This window comes from Buceros rhinoceros, unplaced genomic scaffold, assembly GCF_000710305.1.
Source record: "Buceros rhinoceros silvestris isolate BGI_N320 unplaced genomic scaffold, ASM71030v1 scaffold18420, whole genome shotgun sequence".
Lineage (NCBI taxonomy): Eukaryota > Metazoa > Chordata > Aves > Bucerotiformes > Bucerotidae > Buceros > Buceros rhinoceros.
Window position 1 is genome coordinate 48,461 of NW_010390386.1, and position 17,755 is coordinate 66,215.

At 43.2% G+C, this 17,755-nt stretch overlaps 1 protein-coding gene across 1 annotated transcript in view; it reads left to right on the top strand.

The window, feature by feature from the left end:
- Positions 1–13,457, top strand: part of FNDC1 (fibronectin type III domain containing 1) — a 43,383-nt gene extending 29,926 nt beyond the window's left edge. The window contains exons 15-19 of the mRNA XM_010137700.1: positions 5,397–5,476; positions 7,941–7,970; positions 10,212–10,373; positions 11,418–11,540; positions 12,989–13,457. Coding sequence (XP_010136002.1) covers positions 5,397–5,476; positions 7,941–7,970; positions 10,212–10,373; positions 11,418–11,540; positions 12,989–13,104 — 511 coding nt within the window. The 3' untranslated portion in view covers positions 13,105–13,457. The remainder of the gene's footprint in view (positions 1–5,396; positions 5,477–7,940; positions 7,971–10,211; positions 10,374–11,417; positions 11,541–12,988) is intronic.
- Positions 13,458–17,755: the final 4,298 nt, after the last annotated feature.

The window sequence follows — 17,755 nt, forward strand, 5'->3', positions numbered from 1 at the left end:
TTAAGTCAGATTTACTGATTGCAGATGCTATTAACTGCTGGGTGTCTCACTGGTGGTGCAGTCTCGAGGTATGTGCAGTGTATCAGAAATGGGTGGGCATCTTGGCAGAAGTCAGTCCCAGAGAAGATTTGAGGCTGTCAACATACCCTGGAAAACATCTGTCTAGTGTTTAGGTTTTACAAACAAAACGGAAGTCTGTGTTTAGCCCGTGTCATGAGTTTTCTTCCAAGGCCTGATCTAACCTCCATTTGAGAAGTGGAAGTTTTTCCATTAGCAAAACTCTGGTCAGCTTCAGTTGGCACAGGAGCTCCTTCCTCCTGACATGTGAATGTAAATATCAACGTTACTTTAAACCTTATGAAATCTTAAAAACAGCAGTCTTGACAATGTTCCTTCCTTAACCTTAGTTCTCAGCCATCACAGAATACTGTTGCAAAGGGCTGGTCAGCATCTGCTCAACCACTAAATCCAGTCTCCTGCAGTCTCAAACATTATAATCGCCATCATAAACACTTCAATCTCCTGCTTGAGTATGGTTAGGCTTTTTCCTGCCATTTTGCAAGAAAACTGTGACAGTGTCTGATGGGAGTGGCTAGGTAGTCTTGTGATTTAAAACACCATCCTTCAGCACTGTATCTCCATGTCTCATCAAATCTTCTTCCCTGTCCACTTGATTTTTGTTCCCTTCAGGAACATATTGATCCCACAGTGCCTACTACCAATTCCACTGTTGCAGAGAGCATTTCATAGGAAGTTCTCAAACGTTAACTCAGGGTTTACAACTGCAGACAGAGCCTGCTCTGGGGGCCAGATGCACAGAAAACCTCTGTCTCCTTTTGTATCTCTGTTGAAGCAAAACTGCGGTTATGCCCAGAAACCTGCATCAGCCACGGCTGGCTGCTGAGTATCACCAGAGCAGCACAAAGGAGGTAAGATGTCAAGGAAACCCTTGTCCTGTGCAAGCAGTAGATGTGCGTGTCACATAGCCACCTCACACCAGCTGTGGAGGAAGCTCTTCTTCCAGCTCTGTTCTACTATCTCATGTTTGATGGAGGGAGACGCTGCACTAGCCTGTGAATCTGCAGGCAACAGATTTACTTGTTTTTCTTCTTGAGGGATGGTGCAGTTGTAGGAGGAGTGTTTCAGTCTCTCTTCCTCTCCACATACTTGTGGGAGGAAACCGGCCTGTCCTTCCCAACACCTTCCCTGCCTCTTTTTCCCCTCATCCACTGATCCTGCTGGCTGGTGGGTCTGTGGGGTGCGGTCACGTTGGCTCATCCCCTCCCCTTCCCGGGCAGTGCATGTCTCTCTCTCTCAGACACTGGGTCAGGCAGGCCTGTTCCTCTCCCGTGGACAACATCTGCATGTTTTGCATGTACTCTCTGCACATCCACCCTGGCTCTCACCCAGGGCTGACAGAGGTCCAGCAGCAGCCATCCCGCCATCCCTGTGGCTGGCATGTGGTCATGGTGCTATGTGTCCCACAGCTGGTGTCCCACAGCTGCATCCTGCCATCTCAGTGTGTCACTGGATGGGACGTGGGGCTGGGTGTCCATGCAGGCATGCCTTTGGAGAGGCTGGAAAAAGAATTTTAGAGCTGATGTTTTTAAACACAGCTGCCTCCCTGATTAACATGCTGAGTGATTTTCTCACTTTGTGGCTGTGAGTGCCAGCTATTTAATTGCAACAGAATGGAGACACCTTGCATTAAATCATAAAATCATTTTGCTCCAAGTGGCAGGTATGGTGATACGATTAGTCATATTATCCAAATGAATAAAAATGTTATATATCCATTGCCCTGTTACAATTTACTATGTCCTTTCTTGACATGTCAATAGATGTGGTATATAAAATATCGAAGAAGGTTTATTCTTAGGGGGAAAAGATTTTTTCTTGTCTGCATTGAGAATGAACAAGAAATAGTATTGCATCTGCTGTAGTTGTGATTCTTCTGTGCCTACTGGAAACAATTCATTACAATTCTGACTAAGCAAAGTGTAATCACAATCAACTTATATATTACAATTTTGTTTTCATGTGATGAAGGTGACTTATACTGATTTGAGATTTCCTGACAAATTCATCTGTTGAAGGATTCTGACTAATGAAAATGTCAGGTGCCTGGATCTAGAAACGCTTTGGCAGGTTCTTTTTTATTTGCTATGTCTGAGAAAGAAATATATCCTGACTGCATTATTTTATTGAGATTCTTAATACAGCAATCGTGGCATCATCTATGCTTAAGTCGCAGCTCAGGAAGTCATGAGAGCTGGCTCTCTTTCTGGCATGAGTAGAGGCTTTTTGTGTATTCAAGGGCTTAGGAACTAATTTTCCAGTTTAGTGAAGAAAAATGTACTCATAACTTCATTGCTGTTTTTTTCCAGTCAGGCAGGCAGCTTGAACAAACATGTGTCCCAGACAGGCTTCTATGTATGTAGCAGGACACATGAATGCAGAGTTGCCCTGATTGCGTAGGTAATCAGTTCCTGCATTAAACATTAGATACAAACCAGCATAGTTTCCCCCACTTAAATAGATGCACAAGGATCTTGGGCTGCTCTTTCCTATTTCAGGTATGGATCATTGCACTTAGGTATCTCACGGGCATGTTTTGAAGCTAGTGTTAATGCACACATATTAAGTACATTGGAAGGGTTGCTCAGAAGGTGCCACTGTGTTGCAGAGGTGGTGTCTACTTACAGAAGCAGTGGGAGGTCAGGCATCCATACAGATGTTTCCACTATGCTTTAAAGCATTATCGAAAAAATGTGGGCTGGAAAACATTTTTTTCCTACTCTTCTGGAATAGTTCCATCAAGCACTGAGCTCTGTCAGTACAGCTTGGTGCTGTGGTGTAGCATGAGGAACCAACATGAGGAATCTCTGCCCTGTGGCCCATCCCTATGGTCAGCCTCGTGCCATCAGCCCCTGCCCTGATCCGGGTGGAAAGGTGCCAACAGTTGAAGGTGGATGGATGCAGACCTCTCGTAAGAGCATTGGTAACTCAAGGGATTAAAGTAGAGCTCCAGCTGCTGTGCTCTCCTTGGGTGGCCAGGACTAGAGGAGCACACAGGAGGCTTTTTGCCTCCCCGCTCCTCTTTGTCCAGCCATGCTAAACATTCAGAAGCTGTGGTCAAGAAATCAAGGTCAATGGTTAAAACCATGGGCAAGTATTTCTGCCAGCGAGAGAATTGTTCTAGGCATGAGCAAAAAGCACAACCTTGCTAAATTTCCCAATTTAGTGTGGTTTCTTTTTGCCACAGTGTGTGTGTCTTTTAAGAGAAAGCTGTGAGTCATTTGTGAGCATCACATAGTCATTAGTTATAGGCAGAACTGGCTGCAAAAAGCAGGAGTGGAGCCAGTTTCTGGGGTAGCTGGGAACACAGCAGGGACAGAGGACACGACTCCTGTGCAGGAGTGGGAATGTGTCCCACAGAGGGTCTGACTATGTGTATGCTCCAGGTCTGGCACAATACGCGGTAAAGCTTGTGCCACGGGTAAAGCCTGGCATATTTCAATTCAGGTAGCTTCCCCGTTGATCTCACACAGAGGACCTGCCTGTGACTTTTATGGAGTGAACAAGATGCACATACCCTGGAGATAACTGACTTGCTTCGCAGCAAAACCCGATATTCACCCTTCTGCTGAAGAAGTGGATATTACTTGCAAAACTTTTCAGCCTTTTCATAGAGATCAGTTTGATTTTGAGGTGAAGCAGTTCACTTTGCATGAAAAAAATGACTCATTTTAATGAAAAAAGATTTTCAGGTTTGCCAAAGGACTGGTTCAACCACGTCCCCTCTGGTTTGTCATTGTGTAGAGTTTAAGCTGGTGCTTAGGCCAGGGAGGATCCTTTCAGGAATGACCTCCAGGCCCTGCTCTGTGGCTAAGTCCTTGAGGAACAGATATATCTGATGGTACAGGAAACTGCACGTGGTAACAATTGAGTGGCAGACTAAAACCAGCCGAGTTCCCGCAACAAGATTGTGTTGAATTTTCCTGCTGCCTGGTAGGCTGTAAAGCAGGAGCGTCTTATGTGGTATTAACTGCATTACACTCTGATGTTGCAAGGGCTACTGTCACCTCTTGTGGACAGAAGGGAAGAAAGGAGAGTGAAGTTTTTAATGTGAGTGTTGTCCACACTTGGTGTATAAACTGCACCAGGCGGCAATAGCTTCCAGGGATGTCAGAACGTCTGTGCTATGAACCCACCGTCCCAGCCCAGCGTGGGCCACGCAAGTGGAGCAGCACTAGCAGGTTTCTGTGCAAGATGGGAATAGCTTTGCCACTAAGAGCAGCCTGCTGTTTTTAGTGGGGCGGGCTCACTTCCACCAGCTGAGGAGCATCTGGCCTACCACTCAGGTGGGCACTGCCATGGAAGGTAATCAATCCACTGCTCAGTGGCAACTATCCCCGCAAGTAAGCACTCGCCCTGTTATGTGGGTCATATGTGGAGCTTTTGGAGATGTCTGCTTTTGGCTGAGACGCTAAATCAAGATACAAATACTATGTGGATATTACAGAGGTGCAGTAATATTTTTGTTGTTGATTTCTTTACAAGAATGAAATCGAGCAAGCAGGCAAGACAGGGAAACCTAAACTCAGGCACTTTAAAAATTCTATGCTGGAAATTTTTACAGTTACCTTCCATTCTAATTGTTTTCTGTTGGACTGGGTACAAAGATAAAAGGCAAAGAAGAAAGCATTAATCTGGGAGAAAAATGTCGGGGTAGGCATCAAATAAAAATCATTGTATTTGGAAATGAACTAAGAATGTGCTTACACATACTCTTCTCTAAGTGTGAGGATAATTTTGCTTCTGTCAAGGAAAGAATGGAGCTCTAGTGGCAAGTCATGTGCTTTGAATTAAGCATGTGATTTAAATGATTCGGGGGATTCAATAAGGCAGTATGAGAAGCTTTCTCATGTTACTCAAGTATTGTGATCTTAATGCTACTAGAGTTTTCACAGAAAGGTCAAAAGCTTAGCTTCTGATCTCACATACATCTGATCCAGCTTTAATTTGCAGTTTACACCGCTGCTTTCGTAGGGGTTGATCTGGTTTAAAACTGTTCTCGATACCAGAATTCCATTTCCTTGCAACTTTTTCTTTTAGTCTGTTGGTATTGGTTATTTTGTGTAAAGTGAATGTTTCTGGACGGGGTATGATAAATAAATGATTGGGCATGGGAGCAATTGGAAAAAGAAGAAGATTGTCTGTAACAGACAGCTCGTACCCTGGCCCAGTATCCAACTCCATTTAATGCAAAGGATGCCTGAGCTCAGTGGAATTCTGCTGGCTTGATTCTCACTCTGTTTTAGTATTATTTATGTTTTAGCCATTGCAGTAGAATTAATGTTTTAATCTTACTTTTCCCTCTCTTTTTGTTTCAGGTATTACTTTAAAGTCCAAGCAAAGAATCCCTTTGGTTATGGACCTGTTAGCTCTTCAGTTTCATTTATCACCGAGTCTGGTATGCTTTGCTTTTTATTTTCATCTCAAATCTGAATTCCTAATTGGAGATACGGCAGGGCAATGACCGAGACCAGCAGGGGAATAATGGTGATGATTATTCTGAGCTTGCTGCTTTGAGATTTTTTTTACATAGGTTAATTATTTGTTTTCAGTAATGCCACTATGAAAATGAAGTGCCATTAAAGCAAGCTTCAGGGGAACAGGAAGTTGAATTTAAAATACAAAAGCCTACTAATGTTCAACAATACAGAAGCAGTGAGAAGTTTAGTACCTTTGACAGATTGACCAAACATTTAGTAAATTAACTTCCTAATTGTGAACAGCACAGCTGAACAGTTGGGAGCGGTTGTCTCTGGAAGAAATATAGGAAACAATGTTCCATCAGATGGGTAAAGTTCTCCGTTCTTTCTTTGACAAGGCATGCTGCTCTTTCACAGGGCTAAAAGGCATTCAAAAGCAACACCCCCTTCTAAAAATAGTATGTTAATTGAGCTATTCTTATCCATTTCTTCTCCTTCCATTAAGCCAGAGGCTAATGTCTCCACTGAATAGAAAAGGACAGTTTTCAGGCTTTACTTGACCAAAGGGTCTGTTGTCTTGCAAAGTTTGTCCTTTTAATGATATGGATTTTATGCAGTCTCTGTCTTTGATCATTTGACTTCACCCTGTAGTGCTTGCTTCAGAAGTTCCATTAAGAAATAGAAGTCTTCACAGAAAGGAGACAAAAATACAAGATAAGTAGATGGTCCTGCATAACAGATTTAGATATTTTTAAAGGAGTAAGAAACTTAAGTGTAAGTCCAAGCATAATATTTAACATTGGACAAATACAGCTGTGTTCCCAGTGGCCAAGAAGACCAACGGCATCTAGACTTGTATCAGCAGTAGTGTGGCTAGCAGGAGTAGGGAGATGATTATCCCTCTGCACTCAGCACTGGGGAATACTGTGTTCAGTTTTGGGCCCCTCACTTCGAGAAGGACATTGAGGTGCAGGAGCTTGTTCGGAGTAGGACAACAAAGCTGGTGAAGGAAACAGGTCTTATGAGGAGCAGCTGACAGAACTGGGCTTGTTTCACCTGGAGAAAAGGAGGCTGAGGGGTGACCTTATCACTCTCTACAACTACCTGAAAGGAGACTGTAGCAAGGTGGGGGTCTGTCTGTTCTCCTAAGTAACAAGCGACAGAATGAGAGGAAATGACCTTAAGTTGCACCAGGAGAGGTTTAGGTTGGATATTAGGAAAAATTCCTTCACTGAAAGGATTATTAAGCATTTTGGTACCCATCCCTGGAGGTGTTTAAAAGATGTGTAGATGTGGTGCTTAGTGACACGGTTTAGTGGGGGACTTGGCAGTGCTGGCTTAACATTTGAACTCAATGATCTTAAAAGTCTTTTCCAACCTAAACTATTCTGTGATTCTATGCTGAATCTTGCAGGGAGTTTTGCTGATTAGCTGGCTGCCGGTATATGGGTTTGAATGCCTAGTTTTTCCATCCAAAATCAGCTACCTTGTGAGCTTTATTTAACAGGTTAAATCCACCAAATGAGAAATTTTATTTGCAGCACCGATCTTTCATTTGTCATGTGGCCAAAGGTGACTTTCCAGCTTTGTACAGAAGTACAAAAGCAGTTGCTAAATCGAAAGCCAGATGGTGTTGGACCATCCAGTGACGGAATAGGTCCGAAGAAATAGAAACTGCTAGTTCAGAGTCCTCTTCTGGTGCAACTGAAAAGTTTCATCTGATGGGAATATTCAATAAAGAATCCATCATAGGATCAAGCAGTTCCTTGAAAACGTTCAACCTTAACTCTGGTAGCACTGAAGAGAACAGAAAACTGTTGTACTCTTCCGTCAATTCGTGAAAAAGAGAGTATTTCAAAGAAGCTGAAGCTCCTGAGATAGCAGACAGTGCTCATTGCACTGCCTAGGAGGCTTCTCAAAAATTCCAATGCTATGACAAAAAGAGTAAAAATTATAAATTTCATATATTTATAAATAGCACTAAAAAACTGCGCTGAACGTGGTGGATGTCTGAGACCGAGACTTGCATACATAAGGTAGGTTACATTTTGCTTTGGAAGGTAGGCCTGCAGGTGTAACTTAACACTATATATTCAGAAGCGTACAGTGAAACTGTCCCCCTGCTCTGATGACCTGCTGAGAAGAGGAAATCTGTTTCAAAGCTGGCTTTGAACTTCGGTACTAATCGCAGTAGAGTTTTTACAGTATCAGAATAAATATACAATCCTGTGGCAAGTTTCATCAACTGAGAAAAAGAGCAGAATAACAAACACTCATTAGCTCTGCGAATTGATGAGACATGTAAATCCCACATTTATAACACAGCTAAGGGCAGTTACTCTGCCACTGACACTCTCTTGAGTATGAAACAGTGTATGTTTCATAAAATAAAACAGGGTTTGGAACAAAATATTGAATTTTTTATTTGTTTCATTCTTCTAGACAATCCTCTCCTCATTGTCAGACCACCTGGTAAGTCTTACTCTTCTGTTTCTTTCGTGAAGTGCATAGACCCTGTGCAAACCAGTTACAGTATAGGTGTTAGAAGCATATGAACATGCAGTTCGAGTTACAGTTTTAAGCAGGCACCGGCAGTAATTCATTGTGCCAATTCACAAAGCATTTTCTGTCTTGGGACCCCTTATTCTGGTCTTTGAAAAGAAATCTCTTAAAGATATGTTTTAAAAAGCACTTGATTTTGGCCCATCTTTTGCCTTGTACCACAGCTTTAATTGCTTAGTAACAAGCATTAAACTATATTGCGTCAGTATGTGTGTCCATCAGTCACCTGAACGTAGTTTGAACAGCAGAATCAAGTTTTCCTGACTCTAGCTTCTGTTATGCTCCTCTGTGCTGATGAACTTATAAATACTAATAAATTCAAGGATTTTTTACTGACCTGAATGATATGCCACGAAGCTGTTGGGCTTGCTTCGCATTCCAATTTGCAATACACCAGTTCAGCCTCTAAACAGAAGAGCTTATTTCCTTGTGCTGGGGCCAACCTTATTGACTTGTACATTGGTAGGGTAGCCCCAGGCAGCAGGTGCTCTCGGAAGACATGCAGGAAAAAAGACCTCATGGTTATTACGCTCTGTCAACTTTCCTAAGCAGTTCAAGTGGTTGGTTCTGGGGCTCTTGGACTACATGGTTTATGAAAACAATGTCCAGTGTCTCCCTCCCTTCTGTGTTTTATTGTTCTTGTTAGTCTGCTTTTTCTGCACCCTCTCAGAGGTCTCTGATGATGCACAGATATTGCAGAGCACACAACGTCTCTGGCAGTCGATGTGGGAGGCCAGGCCTCTGAGAGCAGCAGCCTTCCCGTGTCCCTGGTCACCTTCAGGATTTTTGCTGTCAATTACTTTGTGCGTCCATTCATGGAAAGGAGGTGTTGGAAGATGGTGGCTTTTGCACTTGTATTTTCTACTTTGACTGGAGAAAGAGAAAATATTTTTGTGTGACTGCAGTAGTAGAGATAAGATAGATCAAAAGGAGGTGGCCGAGCTCTGTGAACCTGTGGAAATGAAGAGCTTCTGAATATTCAGAGCAGCTCTTAGAGGACATGCTAAGTTTATCCTTCAGAATTCTTGGAGGTGGGCAAAAGTGATGAATAAAAGCAGACTATTCACAGCAATAAAACTGCATTCAAGAAACAGATAGCGTATCATTTTATTCTAAAGAGAAAGCTATGTCCATAACCCTGCAATCCTTTCACTGTGTGACTAATTGTGTAAACCCAGTCTAGGTATGTTTGTGTCCACACAGGATGGAGTTTTGAGGATTGCTGATCAGTGATTGCTTCTCACATTCAAGTGCTTGCAGGATTTGGTCCATGTGCCTAGTGAGGGCGGTGAGGAATGACTAACAGAAAAAGCTTCCAATCTCATTTCTAAACCACCTCAAAAGAGCAGAGTAAAATCAGGGCTTTAAACTGTAGCTCAAAAAGAGAGAAAAATACCAATTATCATACTGGAAGCTTTTTTTGTAATTCTATGTATGCTATTACAACAGCAATTTCAAAAGAAATTGTGTTGTCTTGGTTAGCATAAATCAAGCGTTTAGGTAAGCCAGGAGGAATATTTAGCCTTTCGTGATACAGTTAAGCAGTCTGCTCTGCGGCAATGCTTTGGACAGAGCTCCGCTGGAATGATCTCGCTTGTCCGTTATTGGAAACTCATCTGTTTTGATGTAATGTGGGAAAACAAAACAGAAAAGTACTTTTTTTTAACTAAATACCAAGGGTAGAATTTACTTCATATCACAGGCTGTTACTCACCACAAAATTCTTGATATCTGTTCTTTAGCAAAAGGGTTTTGTACTTAATATTAAAATCCAAGTGACTGTAGTTAGACAGACTTAAGATCAGGCTTTGTTGAGAAAAGAGACGGAGTATCACAAGGTAGAGAGGATGTCTTACTAAAAAACAGTGAGACTGTTTACTTAAAACTGTGGTTCAGTACATGAGATCATATTTTTTAACCATCTTAGGTTATTATTGTCTACTGCCTGGAAGGGATTTAGTCAAGTCCCTTGCGTTTCAATTTTCTTTAATAATATTTGTTCCTGAAGTAGTGTTTCTGGGTACAGAAAAGTCATGCATTAATCTGCTGCAGCATCTCTTGTAAAATGTATTTTCAGATGTTAGCCTCAGCAAAACTCAGAATGAAATGCTGAAGTCTGTCCTTAATGTTAATTTTTTTTTTTTTCTCAAGGTGGTGAGCCTATCTGGATCCCATTCACTTTTAAATATGACCCCACCTATTCAGACTGCAGTGGCAAGCAGTACGTGAAACGAACTTGGTACCGTAAATTTGTAGGAGTGGTTCTTTGCAACTCCTTAAGGTACAAGATTTACCTCAGTGATGACCTGAAAGGTAGGCACCAAGATTAATTTGTCGATATATGATTACTTTCATCTCCATCTTCTCGCTTTCTTCACCTCATCTGAGAAAGATTTGTGAGATGGCTATCTGGGAGTCCTTCTCTTGAGAAGGTCTGATGTGATAGCTGAGCTGCCCTGCTTTTGTTTTGCACTCATGCCCTGGGCATTAGCTTTCAATTAGAGCTCTGCAGACAGAGGACAGGAGGAAGTTTCTCTTGGAAAGTCTGAGTGTGTTTATATCCTGAGAAAGCAATGTGCTTTGTATTGTGAAAACCAAGTGCTCTCGCCATGTCTCCCTGGGAATTCCCGTGCTTGCTTCATGGGGAGGTGAGTCCCGGCTGCATGCAGTTGGACAGAAAAATATTCCCTGGAGATTGCCAAGGCAGATCAAAGTGGGTGACAGTGAAGGAAAGACTGGTATTACACTGTCTAGGTGAGCAGTACTCCTAAGAGTACTCCTAAGCTCTTATATGGGTGTGTTTGCTGAGAGATAATGAATAAAACTTTGCACGCTGTTGATCTGGGGTGCTGGGGTTATCTCAATGGCTTTTCAGACTGCACTAGTGTGTTATTCTTATTGCAGTGCATTGGCATAGTTTAAAGAGTGTTTGAATATGTGGTAAGAAATCCCACCCCATCTGTTAGAGAAAGAGAGCTCCACACTTTTTCATTTTCATTTGAAACTGCAATCTAACTAATGGTATTGACACATAGAGCATTTTTTTACTTTCTTATAATATATTCACATGACTGGTCCAGTTGAAATTCCCTCCATATGTCACTTGTGGTGCAGTATCCACGGGCTTGCAAAACAGGGACTACTCCATACTGAGCTGTAACCTGTTTCACTTCCATCATTTCCCTTCTGTACTGTGAAGGTAGGATTCTCCCTCTTTCCAAAGACCCTTTGTTCATTGTAATACTGTATTTGTCACTGTAATACTTCTCCTGTTTTCTCTCACATCTATTTTCCCGGTGGTAAAGAGCATCCCAAACAAAAGTAATGCTGAGTCAATCTGTCTGTATCACCCTTCAGACACCTTCTACAGCATTGGGGATAGCTGGGGAAGGGGTGAGGACCACTGCCAGTTTGTGGATTCACACCTGGATGGAAGAACGGGACCTCAGTCGTACGTTGAAGCCCTGCCCACCATCCGAGGTACGGCAATGGGGGAGTGGGATGCTGGCCAGGTGCCTGTCATCACACCTGTAGGATTAAGGGGTGGTGGGGAGTGGGACACAGTGTGGGGCTCTTTGTCCATGGTTGCTGGCAGCTCTCTTGATGCAATGGGTAATGAGGTGATGTTGTACTCAGGACTAGCTGAACAGGTTATGAAAGTCTCGGAAGGACTTGTGGGTGTTGAGAGAGAGACAGACAGAAAGAAAGAGAGGGGCATATAATGCAAATAGTTTACAGGAACAAAATGTAAAAACAGGAAGGGAAGAATTATACAGATCTATGAAACTTTTCTCCTAATTATAACACCTGCTCCATTAATCGAGGTGTAAAATAAGCTCTTCCACCTGCCATAAAGGACCAGCTACATCTTTGCAAATATGGCCTTTGCAAATGTTTTTTGATCAGTTCATTCAATGCAAAACACATTAAAGTATATCTAGTGACTTAAGGTCAGACTGAGGACTTTTATTCTGGCCTGGTAGATACCAGAGTAAGTTCTGGTCTGGTAGATACCTTCCTCCAAGTGAAAGTTCTCACCTTGAAGGAGCTGGTCTGAGTAAACTGCTCAGCCAAGAGGGTGACAGCTTCCTTCTCAAAATGAACCCAATCATGAAAGTCAGCCAATATTTTCAGTACGTTTATTGATTTAAGTTATTCAGCTGGCTTTAATAGTTTCCATGTTAAATTATTTGTTGGTATTCTTTTCATGGTGGCATTACCAGGGAGAAACTGGTATTTATACATCACTGGGAAGTACTAGATTTCTCAGTTCAAAAGAGGGATGATTAATCCAAATGTGTATTACTAGGTGAGATAGAGAGCACGCAGGAATTTTGTTATTGGCACAAGACATGAGTGTTTCAGATGTTCCAGCTATGTGGAGAATAATGCCACACCTCTCCTAATGCTTTAAGCCGTCACATTCTTTCTGCAGATGAAGAAAAAGGGGGCTCAAGGCCTTAATTCCATATTTACTGCATGAAATGATACCTTCTTGTTTTGTGAAATGCTGATGTTTGTTGATAGTCTCTTGAACCCTATCAGATAAATACGATTTGATGGTATTTTTTGCCTCAGAGCCCTTTGTATATTTAAGCTGACTTACAAACTTCATAAACACATCTGAAATATATATTTCACTCCTTTTGGAGTGAAATGCAGAAGCATTTTAGCAGACCACATCATTACACAGTAGTTCAAGATATTTTGGACAGTAAACCAATCAAAACTACAAGACATATAAAGGACCAGAGTTAAAGAATTTGAGAAAGGTCTAGGCCAAATACCAGGGCTAGCAAATACCCTTTTGACAAAACTCCGTACCAGACAGCTTCTAAGTCTGTGGGATTGACTTTCACTGCGTGTTTCTTTTATTAAATTACTATGTCCTCGTTTTGAAGTGCACATGGGTGTTTCTCTCCCTTCAGGGTATTACCGCCAGTACCGCCAGGAGCCTGTATCGTTTGGACGCATTGGATACACAACACCCTACTACTATGTGGGCTGGTATGAGTGTGGTGTGCCCATCCCAGGGAAATGGTAGCAGTCTGCTTTCCTGTCTTAACGCAGACCATGCTTTTCAAATGACTTCTACCAGAGGACTGTGAGCAACTGATTCGGAAAAGAAAAAAAGGAGAGAGAGAAATGAGGCAAACCAGTGAAGACTAGCTGCTCAAGAAAACCTCATGAAGCCAAATATGGTCCCTTCTTTACCAGCCTAAATCTGTGGTGCTCCTTGATTTCCGCTTGGAAGCAGGGACAGGATATAAGTGAGGTATCCTACCTTTCTCCTCTGGGTCTTTAAGGCACAGAGAGGCAGTTGCAATGTGAGCAACCTGTGAAAACTAGAACTCTATTAACCATGAAAATTCGAAAGTTTCTTATATCTTGCAGGAACGACCTAAGCATGCTGTGCTTGCTTAATGGGATGCTAAACTGTCCTTTGCTGCCCACCGGGGCTCCCCTATGCAATTGTGCCATGTAACTGGCCACCCACCAAAGGCAATATATTCTCCTGAAGACTTACCACTGCTGGACTAATCACCAGGTCACAGTGTAAATTCACTTTGAGATATATGTATATCTATATCTATATAAATACTGTACCGTACATCTGCAGAAGTGCTCTTAGAGATGCTGAGATTTTCTGGTTCACTAGATAAATACGTTTGGAATTTTAATGTAAAAGGTGCTGTTAATTCTTTGAGATATTGCTATGCACAATATATTAACCCAGGAAAGAGCTGTATTCCGCTTGTGAGTACTGTGATCTAACATTTGAATTACTGATTGAAGACCCGTGTCCCACTTCCTTGGCTGCCTTTGGACTGGACATTCAATGAGAATCTACCCTCCATGTTAGAGTGGCACTGTACAGTCTAGCAAAAACACATATTCAGCAGTTTATCAGCATCAGTTAAAGTTTCTGTCCTTCGCTATTTAAAAGTTTTAGTACAACTTTTCTTCAGTCCATTCTCATCTTATTTGGTATATTATTTATTCCTTGTCATTGTCTTTCACTTCACTGCGTGGAGGCATGGGATGAGTAACTTGCAGATTAGAAACTTCTAACTTACGTGCCCTCCAAAAAGAAGCCCAAGTCACCAATGCAAGAGTCAACTAGCAGAAAATTGCATTTGACTTTGATCCGTCCTGGGGACAAATTAGGATGTACTTCCTTAAAAATACTACTGAACTCTCTTCCATCCAGACCAGAAAGCAAAAGTTGACATGGATGAAAGGTGTGACGGTGATCATTTAGCAGGCATTTGGAAGCTTGCAATAGTGTAGGATTTTAGTAGTCCTTCTGAGCAATCTAGCGTTAATGGTTTACTCAGTAACATTAATGGTCTTACAGTTTTGTGGTAACATCTCAAAAACCTTTGCTCATGTTAGTAAGACTCCCCCATTCTGACAGCCTTGGACAGTAGCAACATTCCTGGGGGATGGATCTGGGCCCTGGTCTTATTTCAGCTTACATGTAGTGTAGGTCTAATACCTTTTCAGTTGCTTCCTGTAGTTAATTGTAAATTGTATGGGGACAAAAAAGGAACTAAAGTGATTAAAAGAGCATTTTATTTTTCATGGGTTTTGGGTTTTAACATTTTAATTGTTCTCACATACTTTTGCTTCAGTGCAGTGCCAAATATATGAAGTATAACTTTTTTCCCTAATAAACCTATGATACATGGTTCCATTTCTATTTCATCCTTTCTGATCATCTGTGTCAAGTAATCTGACAAAGTGACAAATGGTTATCTTTCAAAAAGTCTTCCTTGGGAGAGGAGTAGGTGTCAGCTTTTTCTGACTAGAAGCATTTGAGTGTGTTGTTCCCTTTCGGAGGTAAGGGAGGTAAGGGCAAATCACGCCTGACCGGCCTGATGATATTCTTTGTTGAAATAACTGGCTCTGCATAAGGGGAGAAAAATGAATCTCATTGACTTTGGCTTTTGTAAGGCACTTGGAATGGTCCCCCACTATGTGCTTGTAGCCAAACTGGTGGAATATGGCTCAGGTAGTTGGACTTTAAGGTGGACGTAAAATTAACGGTGTTGTGAGGCTCAAAGGGTTGTGATCAAAAATAGCAAAAAGTCCAAATGACAGATGATTGCAAGTGTCACCCCTAGGGGCCAGTACTGGGGCCAAAACTGTGTAGTGACCTGGATGATAGAAGAGAGTGCATGGATGGAGCGCGTGGATGGAGCACACCATCAGCAAACTTGCAGCTGATACTTGGGGCTGGGGAGCGGCTGATGTGCTGGAGGACAGAGCTGCTTATCAGAGGGGCTTCTACAGACTGGAGAAATGAGCTGTGAGGAACCGCGTGCAGTTCAGCAAAGGGAAGTGAGATGTCCCACACACGAGGTGGAATAGCCCCTTTCACCAATACAGGCTGGGGTGACTGTCCAGAGAGCAGCTTTGCAGAGGAGGACTTGGAGTCCTTGTGAAAAACTGACTGAATGAGCAGTCCAGAGATCCAACCTAAGTTATTCAGTGACTTTTTATGAATCTAGAGGAGGCATCCAATAATAAAATACAGTTTTTTATTTTATTGAAACAAAGTTGTGCCTTGGTCCAGAGTCCAGTCTTCAGCATGAGTGGGATTTGTGCTACTGGTTCTAAAGAGCAGGGCTTGTTCTCAGCAGTCATGATTTAGCCTGCTGCTTAAAGATGATCCTGCGCTGCAGCCAATGCATTCTGCATTTTCACCTTCAGAGAGCACAGGGGGGTTTTGATTTGTTCATCTACAGAGATGTGGTTCCTTCATTTCCTCCTGGAAATACCCCTGGGGTGGGACGTTCCCATTCAGGGATGTCATCATGGGTGAAGAGATGAGGCCATTGGTTTTCCTGCAGCCCCAGCTGGGGAGGAGCTGCGAGCTGCTGGGGTGAGGGAGTGGGGTGAGGTGGTTCGGGGCATGGGTGGAGGGCACTGTGCACTGTTCCCCTGCAGTGTAAATCTTCTTTGAGGCTAAACGAGCCAAGACAGAGTCAGCATTAGGACACAACAGGGAAACACGTGAAATGCAATGGTATGCAGGCTGGTCCCTGCACTTAGAGATCTGGGTAAGTCCTCTGTGTTGTGTAAGGTGATCTGGCTGACACATTTGCATCTGTTGCCCTGTGCACAGGGTGACAAATTATCATGGTAGTAGGTAGTTTCTTGAGGAGATTATACTATATCTTTGCTCTTTGTTTATTTAAGAGGTGGTGAGATTAAAGATGCAACTAAAGCCATGTGGGTCAGAAAGTCAGTTTCCATCCAGATCATCTCTCCATGGCTCTGACAGTGCCCTGACCAATGGGCCACCCTCCTCTTTCCTGCCCCCCTTCCCCACTGTCCCTGTGACACAGTGGTCATGCTGTGCCACCAAAAGAGAAGCAGCATGCCCGCTTGGAGGTAAACCCCATCTCCATCAGAATAGCTGTACAGCTTTGTGACTGTGCTGCGTACCACGGGACATCGTAGCACTCCAGATGGTGCTGATGGGAGAGGGACAGGTCTTTCCTTCTATCAGCTCTCTTCCCATGCCCTCCTTGCTGGCAAAGCCACATCAGCATCTGGTCTCCAAGCCCTTGGTGCCAGCTCAGAGAGTGCTGTGACTTCTTGGAGGCTCTGAGAGGTGTTGTACCAACTCTGCCTTCTTGTTGGAGCGATCCTTGAGGGAATGGAATGGAGGAAAGGGAGGATCCCTGTATGGAGAGAAAATCTACACAGCTTGTGCCTGCATCACCTCTGATCCAAGTCTCTCTGGGGCAGAGGGACACACGGGTCTTGCCTGGTGGGGAATTGTACAGAGCTGGAAAAGAAAGGGAGAAAAACACAGCAGGGGGAAGGGGTGGGGAGGAAAACACAGGCAAAGAAGTGGCTCAAAGCATTGTCTGGCCCTGGTCAGTTCCAGATGCTGATTTCTGATCACTGTACCATATTTTTGTGAGAATTAGGATTTCTGCCTCAAAGGCAGAAGGGATAATTGCCAGCATATGAGAAATGCCAAGGGCTCTCAGGGGCAGCCAAAAACCCAGCATGTGGACCTGGGATGTGACAGAAGAGCTCTTTGGTGATGAAGGAAGCATTGGGAATCACTTGGAAAGATAATTGAAGGCCTTCGTGGGAGGTAACCCAACCCACTGAGCAATGTGAAATGCTCCTTTTGGTTCTTCCCTACAAGAAGCTGTACAGTTTTCTGTGCCCAAAACTCGTGTCCTGTTTTCTCACCAGGCAGATAGATGTTATTCATGTGAAGAACTGCCTTCCTCCAGCAGAAGAGAATGAGGTAAATGCAGAAGGGAATGAGGTCAACGCTGCAGCAGCCCGGGTCTGCTTCCCAAGGCAAAGCTGGCATCCGCAGATGTCTTAAAGAGCCTGCCCCTGTAGAGCTGCCAGTCTGCCTGAGGGCCTTTTAGCTGGTAACATTTGAAAACAAAGCCATGCCTTGTACTGCTTCTCCCTTTCTCATTGTGATTCTGTGTCCCATAAAGCAGGAAGCACTCCCACAGGACTTGTGCCACATCGCTGTGCCAGCTGCACCACTACAGTCAGTGAGAAGTACAGACCTGGCAGGAATGAACACCTGGAGCAGAATAATGCCAGAATTGTAGCTGACTACAGTAATCGTTGTGTCAACATCAGGAAGTGTCAAACACAACAGCCTGGGGACCAGGTCCTCAGGTGCTAACAGTTGCCTTAACTTC